The sequence below is a fragment of the Mercenaria mercenaria genome, chromosome 13, assembly GCF_021730395.1.
Source record: "Mercenaria mercenaria strain notata chromosome 13, MADL_Memer_1, whole genome shotgun sequence".
Classification (NCBI taxonomy): domain Eukaryota; kingdom Metazoa; phylum Mollusca; class Bivalvia; order Venerida; family Veneridae; genus Mercenaria; species Mercenaria mercenaria.
Window position 1 is genome coordinate 49,569,361 of NC_069373.1, and position 10,939 is coordinate 49,580,299.

The 10,939-nt window shown below is 36.4% G+C and overlaps 1 protein-coding gene across 1 annotated transcript; it reads right to left on the reverse strand.

The window, feature by feature from the left end:
- Positions 1 to 358: 358 nt before the first annotated feature.
- LOC123530010 (uncharacterized) lies at positions 359 to 7,584 on the reverse strand. The gene is made up of 4 exons (XM_045310690.2): positions 7,268 to 7,584; positions 6,538 to 6,588; positions 6,182 to 6,249; positions 359 to 2,438 (listed from the first exon to the last, which is right to left on the reverse strand). The coding sequence occupies exons 2-4, from the start codon at positions 6,560 to 6,562 to the stop codon at positions 1,647 to 1,649; spliced, it is 885 nt and encodes a 294-aa protein (XP_045166625.2). The 5' UTR covers positions 6,563 to 6,588; positions 7,268 to 7,584; the 3' UTR covers positions 359 to 1,646.
- Positions 7,585 to 10,939: the final 3,355 nt, after the last annotated feature.

The following is a 10,939-nucleotide window of genomic DNA, read 5'->3' on the forward strand; positions in this document are numbered from 1 at the left end:
CTGCTCGTATATATAACTCTTTAACGCATGTACGCAAGGGCAACAAGAGAAAGATACATTTATATACATGTAAATAGTAGATATTTTACCGCAAAGATCCTACGTCAATTGTTTATAATTCAAGACGTCTTTGTCCTTGTATGTGATGAATGTACGTGTCATTTCTATGGAAACACCTTATTCAGTCATAGGCGTTTGTTATTTTCCATGGAAAAAAAAAATCTTGTTAATCATTGACGTTTTGTCGTTTTACATAGAAATATACTCTGGTCAGTCATGAATGTCGTCTCACCATGAAAATATTGACGTCCGTACTTAAATTTATTGCTTCTTTTAACAGACAAGAAGAAATCATTAGTGAAATTCTATAGTACTTTATTGACAAATTAACAAGTGTATTAAACGTATATTCTGAAGTTTCCTATAATAAAGGGAGCCATTCTTTTAGCTTTCCTCACACTATTCAATCGCTAATGTATTGTTTCAATGGAACACTTTATTTAGGAGATTAAACAGTATGGAAATTGATAGTTATGAACCGGTACAACTGTTTGCTTATGGGCACTCCACACAGTACAGCCCATTTACATTTTGTTTTGTCTTTGAAACTTTCCGAAAGTTACTGGCACACAATCTTTGTATCAATGGATTTCAGCCAGATTCGTTCCGAAGCAAGTGGATCGAGCAACCGCAAAATGCGTGTAACATTGTCAGCAAACTTTATCACTTGAAATGCGAGAAATTTATTCCCCCCTAGTCTATAACAGTTTTTTTTCATCGCATTCAATATTTTTATACTGCGAAAAGTATGTCCTCTAAAACAACAAAAAATTGGTAACATTCTAGTGGTTACGGTACACCGTAACAAGATCGCATAAAACAAGTTCGACCATTTCAAAGGTCACGTCACATCTATATATATTTAAAAAAATAGTTTTGATAAATTTCTTTTAGATAAGTTTACGTAATGTTCAAGCTAAAGTCAGCATGAAATTTGTTCTTTTTTTTAAACTCCGACTGCGACAAAGAAACTTAATGACGTTTCTTTGGTGTATGTCCTGGTAGTGTACTGAGTGTTGACTCGGACGAGAGTTAGCCACCGGCGACAAAAGCTTTAGTTTTTGGAGATGTACCATTTCTTGCAGCAGTTCTACGCACATCCCTTTTAGTGCCATTTCTTTCTCCCACTCCTGTGGAAAAAATCTCCGAAACTTCTTGTCACATAGTCGTTGTATCAATGGATTTCAGCCAGATTCGTTCCGAAGCAAGTGGATCGAGCAACCGCAAAATGCGTGTATCATTGTCCGCAAACATTGTCACTTGAAATGGGAGAAATTTATCCCCCCTAGTCTATAACAAGGTTTTTTTTCATCGCATCCAATACTTTTATACTGCGAAAAATATGTCCCCTAAAACAACACAAAATCGGTAACAAGACTTTTCCCTCATTCTAGTGGTTACGGTACACCGTAACAAGATCGCATAAAACAATTTCGACCATTTCAAGGGTCACGTCACATCCATATATTAAAAAAACTAGTTTTAATAAATTTCTTTTAGGTAAGTTTACGTAAAGTTCAAGCTAAAGTCAGCATGAAATTTGTTCTTTTTTAAACATCTTTAAACTCCGACTGCGACAAAGAAACTTAATGTCGTTTCTTTGGTGTATGTCCTGGTAGTGTACTGAGTGTTGTCTCGGACGAGACTTTGCCACCGGCGACAAAAGCTTTAGTTTTTGGAGATGTACTATTTCCTCCAGTAGATCTACGCAAATCCCTTTTAGCGCCATTCCTTCCTCCCATCCCTGTGGAAATAGTTTGCACAGCTGCCGAAATTTCCGCCAACACCAGGTTTTGTTGTTTCATCCCCGTATGTATGGTTTCTTGATCACTGTGGAACCTATCTCTAGTGTTTGTTAGATCAAGTTTAATCCTTTTATACTGCGTGTCTATCAAAGTTTTTAAACTGATAATCTCCTGCTCTTTCTCTGCTATCGTCGATTTCAGTTTAATCGATCGCATTTCCAAATTCACTTTCTCTCTCCGAATGGAGTCATTTTCTATTTTTAATGCTTCAACTTCAGAATGTACTCCCTGTAGTTTAGCATTTTCCATCCTAAGATGTGCGTTTTCTTCTCTTAGTGACATGATCTTTTCTTGCTGACTATTCATCTCCTGCTGCATTGCTTTCTGTAAGTCTTTTAGACCATCGCACTCTTGTGATATTTTAGTTAACTGAGATAAATCGCGTCTTAAAGTTGCTATAATTTCTTCATGATGTCTTTTATCTCTCTCGAGTCTTCTTTCAATTTCTTCTCTCATATCTTTCTTAATAAGTCTTTCCCGTTTCTCAAACTTATTATTTACCAAGGATACTAATGTTTCCATGTCATGGCCGCTTGCAAAGTCTCCTTCCGACGCGCCATCGGCACTTTCCGTCTGAAAGAATAGAATGTTACAGAGTACTTGACGTTCATATAAAACCGTTATGCAAAGTTTAAGAAATTAATCACTGCATTACGGGGTCATTCTTGAATTTGTGACTGCAAGTTCAGGTGAAGGGGTGCAGACTTTGCATGTAAATATTCTTATAACTCTACGTCGTGGGAGTTTCATACTCTGAGGTGGAAATAGTGTTCATAAAATCGTTCTGTGTTCTATATTAAATAGCAGTTTTGAAAGCATACAATGCAACCAAAACGCTTAATTATAGTAGACTCGGTCTGATCTTTCCTGTTCGTGCGTGGTAACGGGAAGAGGTCGTCATTAAATCTCCTGTATTGAGTGTACGCACGCATTGAATGTACACTATTAAATACGGTGTTCCGTTTGGACAATCGTGACTTTTTATTTAATACTAAACCGCGATGCACGATGGTACGATGACGAAAACGCGATGGCACAGTGATGAAACAACGATGGTACGATGATGAAATCGCGATGGTACGATGGTGAAATGTCGATGTAATATCGCGTTTTCATCATCATACCATCGCGTTTTCACCGTCGTACCATCGCGTTTTCATCATCGTACCATCGCGTTTTCACCCTCGTGTCATCGCGTTTTCATCATCGTACCATCGCATTTTCACCATCGTACCATCGCGTTATCACCATCGTACCATCGCATTTTCACCATCGTACCATCGCCTTCCCGTGGTCATGCGCAGTGGTACAGTATATGTGTCAGTAAAATACCGGCTTGATACAATCTCATTTCCACATTGCACTATGTACCTTCTACATCCTAACAAGAATAAGCTAAGTTTGAATAATACCATATGACTATTACACCCACCTTTTTATTTACTTTCATGCATACATAAAATACAAAGGACGTGGCCTTGAAGATTTTACAGTTTGAATGAAGTGAGCACTGTACATATTATGTTTTGCAAACAGCAGAATCTAAATGGTAAATTTCTTCTCACAAAATACATTGAGAAACATCCATCTATTGTTGAAAAAAGTGTACGGAACTACGCATTTCTAACCGGAAGGCGATGGTACGATGGTGAAAACGCGATGGTACGATGGTGAAACCACGATGGTATGATGATGATAACGCGATGGCACGATGGTGAAAACGCGATGGTACGATGGTGAAAACGCGATGGTACGATGATGAAAACGCGATGGCACGATGGTGCGATGGCGAAAACGCGATCTTACATCGACATTTCACCATCGTACCATCGCGATTTCACCATCGTGCCATCGCGTTTTCACCATCGTACCATCGTTGTTTCATCATCGTGCCATCGCGTTTTCGTCATCGTACCATCGTGCATCGTGGTTTAGTGTTAAATAAAAAGTCATGATTGTCCAAACGGAACACCGTAATTAAACCTATGTTAAACCTAACCCTAACCTTTAGTCAGTATATTGTACACTAAATACGTGCGTACATCCAATATTGGTGAACGGAAAGAGCAAAACCACTCAAGCCCACACAAGCACTGACTGGAAGACTTTATAATCACATGTATATGAACATTGAAAGGACTCCATGACCCCAAAGAAAACTCTGAATTCAAGCCCGGGGTGTCTTTTACTGCTCTTTTCATGGCACCCAAATTACCTTTTAACAACGTAAGGAATATAGGGGTCATGTATCTTCTATAACAGAGATGTCTAGCCTGATATCTGTAGCTCTACTTCTTGGTACGGAAATCAACGCCGTATGAAAATAAATATCTGAATATTTTCATAAATATATTCATTTTTGCGTTTCATTTTTGCCAGACTGTCAACAGTCGACTGAAAATTTAGACAAAAACTGACAAGTTAAAATCGGCTTACACTGGAATTTAGAAGGGGAAACGGAACCAATGGGGTTTCAGACAAAAGTGACAGGAGGGACCGGAACAGAAAATGTGTTTCCTGTGTGCAGACATGCGCTGTAGTTTACAAAATGCTAATTTCCTGTGTGCATGTCAACAATAATTCAGAGTGCGACTCTTTTCCATAGGTCACCGAGTTACTGCGGTCATAGGTTAGGTATAAAACCACTGTAGGTGTAACACTAGGTAAACCTAACCCTAACCTTTAGTCAGTATTAAAAAGTCATAATTTAGTGGTGTAAAGCCTGGACTATGGCCGACAAAACCATAGAAAGTAGTGTTCCCCCAACATGAACGTCAACCCATCTGGTGAACATTTATATACATATTAATTATAAAAACTCATTAGTTGTCTCATGGCGTAACAAAAACAGATGCTGTTCGATTTTGTATCGATTTTTATCGACAATATAGCAGTTTTATTGCGTGTGTTATGATAATTATTGACACGACTTTCTCTCAAAGCCATCCCTGTAGAGTCATTTGTTTCTCGTAACTACCTGATCAAAGACGTTGCTAATGTTTAGTGACTCGTTCTCTGCGTTTGTTTCAGGTTTGACAAGAAGTTTAACGTTTACAGAAAATTTCTAGAGAATTATGATATAATCTGATGATAGATCAGAAAAAATACGGCAGTTGAAATGGTTGTCTCCCTTGATACAAATTAAAATAAAATTTTAAAGGCCGATCAGACTGACATACTTAGTTGTTTTAGAAGAGTCCGCGTCACAGAACAACTCAGTTGGTAAATGATATTTAGTTGTTAGTCTATAACTTATAAATACTTCATTGTCCTCAAAGGACCAGAAGGGATTCGCTTTGTAAAATTTCTGAGTATAGTTGATTAACAGTTCAAATTAAAATTTAATCAGCTACAACACATATTTGCATACAGGCAAACATCTACTTTGCGGGCATTGTAACATTGTTGAATTGTACAAAAATCAAAGTCTTTAAAAGAAGTCCTCGTCTCTGACAAGCCGGTATTCAGGCCGTCAGTTCTAACTCCTCTTTAGTCTGTTGACTGTTCTTTTATTACTCCCTAGGAGCAGTTCTAAGAAGCTAACAGCCTACACAAAAATGTTAATATTGCCCAGAAGTCTCAATATTTCTTTGATTAATCGCGTTCAGTGAAGTAAAACTAAGACTTTAAATAATAAATGACCGGGTATCAAAAGTTTATTCTGCGACGCCATGTCCTGTAGCTGAACTCTCTCTCTCTCTCTCTCTCTGAACAAAGCTGAACTAACTTCTAGTGCAATTGAAAAGGGAACTGAGGAACTAAACAGTAACCGCTAGCCTGTAATTTAAGACTGTGACTTTTTCGGACTCGAAATACAGTCTAGAAACACTTTCATGTTTTTTTTGTTGTTGTTGTTGTTGTTGTTTTTTGTCACGATGCCTTTCGCTTTTTTCAGCCATTTCTTTGAATTGTTCTTCAGTTGTTTTTTTTTTTTTTTTTGGCGGGGGGGGGGGGGGGGTGTGGTTTTTTCTTTTCTTTTGTTTTGTTTTCTTTTTTTTTTTTTTTTTTTTTTTTTTGTCACGATGCTTCTCGCTTTTTTTTTCAGTCATATCTTTCAATTCTTTTTTAGTCTCGGATTTGAGTTTCATGCTAAAATGCTGAACTGTGAAACTGAAAGAGAAGTTCAATGTAAGCGATGTTTGTTTCTGTTTTTCCTTCATTTAGTGACATTGTGATCACATGGTAAGAAACTTTATAGTCTCCACATCGCGTACTCGTTACCCAGTTCTTTCAGTCAAGACATAGTTCCTACAATAAATTCTTTGAAATACACATTGTTACTAAACTCTTATTTAGAAAAAAATAACAATACTCACTCTTCTGCTGGGCACCACGAACGTTCTACTCCTTTCTTCGACAAAACTGCCACTGGAGTCTAAAAAACCTGGAGAAAAAAAAGAATGATTTGTTGTTTTAATTTTATGATATTGACTGGCATTTTCTAAAACATATACTGATATAGAAATCTTTACATAGTTACAAAATACCTGTAAACACGGAGTATCTTTTATCTTTTTTAGGTCAGTCTTATTTTAGGAATTAATAGAAAAAAAATGTTTTAGTTCCATACTACTAGTATATAAATATTCTTGTGAATTAAAATAAAAATCGACATAAAACTTCACTTTGCGAATTTAAATGATATATTTACGGGAAGCTAAAATGAACATACTTGTTAGTCTTGGACTTCGTGCCATTTTCAACTCCAGAAAACACTGTGCAACTGCAAAACAAAAGGAAAAATCTTAACAAAATAAGCTACACGTGAACATGTGGATGTGACTTTTGCTTACAACAGAGAGATTGAAATGGTTCTACAAGCATTTATACTCTTTAAAACGTCGACGTTTCAACTGGAACGAAAATAAAACGTGTTTTATTTGCCAACAAAGCACGCAAAACTAAAATCTATTTCCATTCTAACACGCTCGAATTACATCAGGAAGGGATACTAATCTTGAATCCTTTTTAGGCGTAAATGGACGGAGTAAACCGGAATAGCCAACAGTAAGTCATTTTGCAAAACGTGTTTTAATCGACAAGACAATACACGGTAAAATCCTTCTTTGTTTATATAATAGAAAATCTCAAGTGTAGAATACGTATACTAGCACGTGACCATGAAAACAATCGCAAATACGCCCGAACATACAACATAAGCTGTAACATCTATACATTTTAAATTTCAGATTTTGGTTTTACTAATACATCCTGACAGTATACGACTAATTTCAGAAAAAACACCATTTGACGTCATGCCAAATACTACCTATCTGTACCGCGCACGTATGACACACGGCAACTTTTTTCTAATACTGAAAGATTTAAGTAATCAAGTAATATCCTTGTATATAAAGATGCATTTCTGTTAACGCGGAAATTTATTATATCAAAGTAATCACCTGTAAATTTTCTCTCAATAATCAATATGAATGAAACCCCTAGGTTTTCATTTTCATTTTCCCCTTCAGTGGGGTAACGGTTTATTTACCGAAACGCATATCCGAGAGTCCTATATAATACCAAATCGTTCAACACATTGATGACATATAATCAGAATGATTATTGTTGTTGCTTTGTTGCTTTTTCTCCGAAAACCACAATAAATACGTCCTCAGAAATCCACCAATTTATATCACAAGACGTTCTTTTAAAATCGGTATGTTGAATATTAACTTTATAAATTCCATTGTTTAAACAAAATAACGTCGTCAAAGAAAACTGGTGGAATCGCAACTGAAGTATTCACAAACTGACCTCATTAATGTTATCAGATCACACAAATGTTTATACCAAACAACAGGTAATTTTAAATATTGGCATCATCGTAGTTCAGTGTTCCGCAGAATCGCATGAAAAATTAATGCTACTGGAATAAGGAAGCCCCGAAGGACGGATTTTAGATGGGTGAGATGTTAACGTTAAATATTCATTGGGAGAATATTGGAAGCTGGTAATTGTGGATTGAAGCAGCTTGTTACACGTATTTTACGGTTAATGTAACATCTTTAATATGTATTTTAGTAATGTGCATCAAATACATTTCAACTTATTGATACAAGCCTTTCTAACATTAATGTTCCATAAGGCTTTAAATTTAGGTTTAAAACAAATGAAACAACTGTCCAAATAGATGATAGCCCAATTACATGGTCAGAAATGTGCTATTTTTAATACTGTACATGGACATTTACAGGTAGAGCCATAAAGGGAGGTAACCAAAACCAATAAATTCAAAAAAACATTCTACTATATTCATCAATATTCAAACATTTGACGACAGATCGCCATGTGACTTTGACTGTGTTACTCTAAACCAACCGAAAGAAAGTGTTCGCTCAGGTATATGCGTTATGAATTTTTCCTTTTCCTTTGACAATTATTTCGGGAGACATTGCACTATACTTGTTACAGTATCTATCGTTAATACATTCTTGTCTTGAATGACAATAGAAAGAGCAGGACAATAACAAAATGAATTTAATTTGCGATCATTTGCGTATCACGAAGTGTACCGTTTCTGTTCTTAGCTAGCTCTTCCACGTATCTTCCTGTTTCTGCTTTCACTGGTAAAATTGTGATAAAACTGTGCCAGTTTTCAGAGAATTAATTTCATGTATTGTTCAATATTAGATACTTTTTAAAAGTATATGTTCGCTTCTTATACTTAAAATTGTCCCACTTTAGCTTTTGCCGTCTCAATGTTAATAACTGTTTTACTTTCAAAATAATTTGATAATCCCCATTTGGATATAATACATTTTATTCTATGACTTATAGCCCATTGGTCAAGTAATATTTCTTCCATAACATGTTTTATGGTCTTAAATATGGTCTAACTGATATTTTTGAACATGCGCTGGTATAGTACACAACACAATGGCACCGGGCGCAATTGGAAACATGAATTGAGTGTTAAAAAAATGCAAATTTCACAAGATATATGTAAATTAAATTGTGAAGAGCCTCACGGAAGGTTGACTAGTTTATCATCATCATCATCATCATTATTGTTGTTGTTGTTGTGTTGTTACTATTATTATCATTATAGCCACAAGCGAAACTTTCTTTTGTACGTACGGTCGACATAATACACGTGACCATATATATTTAGCGACCTTTTTTTTATAAAGCAACCGCTTTAAATCCCGCCCGCAAGTTTTTAAAATAAAAATTCATACCAATAGACGATTTTTTATTACCCGACCAGCGACCACATAAAACGGGCCCCAGCTAAAAGTGTAAGCCAGACAACCCCACAACTATTTCATTGCAAATTTATTCAATTTACCTTTCTAACAGTCGGGCAAACAAATAATTGCCGCAGTCAGCGCACATCGAGAATCACTTGCCATCTGAAAACAAATATTGAACTGTTACTTCTGACTTGGAAACCATCGTATATCAACAGTTCAGCATATAACGTATCGATTGAACCCTTATCATGCTGGATACGACTGATTTTGCCTTTGCGACCAGTGTAGATCTTGATCAGCCTGAACATCCGTGCAGTCTGATCAAGATCTGCACTGTTGGCCATTCAGGCAGTATCTTTTTGGTAAGCATCCCTTTTAACAGTTAATGGTTCTGTCCAAATTGAAAGATGGACAAGTTTATCATAGAAATTTAGCAGAGTAAGGGTTAAATTTTAAGTACCAAAACTTATTAAGATATCATTTTGTAAATGTACCACACATTTAGAGGTCCCTTGCGTTGACCTCTTTATACAATAAATTCTGTGGAAAGAGTCTTTGGAAGCATTGAACACAACCAAGCAACATAATAGTATACTTGGTTTGATCGAGTCTATCCGTAAACGGTAATGAAATGTGCAACATCTCCCATGCCTCCTAGAAATCTTGAGCGGAATTCAATTACAGTAAAAATGAATGTTCTCCATGATCCCAAAGAACCAGAATATTTAATCGCCTCGATAGCCTAGTGGTAGAGCGTCCGGAGGCTGTGGGATCGATCCCCGGCCGCGTCATATCAAAGACGTAATAAATGGTACCAGTAGCTCCCTTGCTTGGCGCTCAACATTAAAAGGGCAAACTGGGTTCACTTCTCTCATATCATCGTCGTGATGGAACGAGGTGATATGTTGTAGAACTTGCTTCCCAATCGACCTAAAATAAATTAGTATAAACGAAGAAAATATAGCAACACTGAGTCAAACTAAGTCTACTTTTTACTATGTCTGTAAAATATCTGAGTTGTGTTCCGAGAATAATCAAACACGATCATAATATGGTGAAAAACAATAAAGCTCCAAGACCTTTTTCCGGCCGCAGGCCGGTATTGAATTCACATTTACTTCCTGTTAATATCTGGGGTGAAGGTCATTTAACAGCTTATTAAAACTACATTTTGATTGGTGGATGAAAATTATCACAGGATTTCGATTGAAATAGATAATATTTTCTTAAGGGGTGTGCAGGTGCCCTGGGTTGTATTGTTAGAAGAATCCGTTGCAAGACTCCTGTAGAAATAGCTTACGCCACAAACCTAAATCCCCTCGATCGTGAAACTGCGGCAAAGACTACAAACCTTCTGATACGGAGTGATTTCCTGTAAACGATTAACAGTCAACTCGTCCCCCAGCCAACTCGTCCCCATTTTGGGTCATTTAGTATCCCTTGACGATTTCAATTGGGCATTACGTCCCCCACTTTCCGGCCCCTCCTTTTTAATCTTATTTTTGTCAAAGTTTCCTAGATTATGATTAATATAATTTTGATGTAAAATATGTGTTCTGTAAAATATGTTCTACATAAAAATCATGAAAATTTTACTTTAAAAACTACAATTTGTTTTGCTTTATAAATACCCGATCGTATGTAAAAGTGCAGAGTGTGACACGTTTCGTAGCTTAAAGTGTGCATTGGCTAATGCGGCAGTGTATCTTTTTTTAAAGATACTTCCTGTTTAATGTTTCCTTCTTCGCCTACTTCCACATATGTGTTACATACCTGTTTCAGCTTTAGATTCAGGACGGACGAACAATGGAAAAAAAAACTAATTATGTATTGGATGGGCGCAACAAACTGCATAAACCTATGACGCGACCATATTTG

Excerpts from the sequence above, each read along its gene's own strand:
- LOC123530010 (XM_045310690.2), bottom strand. The coding sequence starts at position 6,562 with ATGGCACGAAGTCCAAGACTAACAA. Across the intron at positions 6,250-6,537 it reads ACGAAGTCCAAGACTAACAA|GTTTTTTAGACTCCAGTGGC; the intron begins GTATGTTCATTT and ends TTTTTTCTCCAG. Across the intron at positions 2,439-6,181 it reads TCGTGGTGCCCAGCAGAAGA|ACGGAAAGTGCCGATGGCGC; the intron begins GTGAGTATTGTT and ends CTATTCTTTCAG.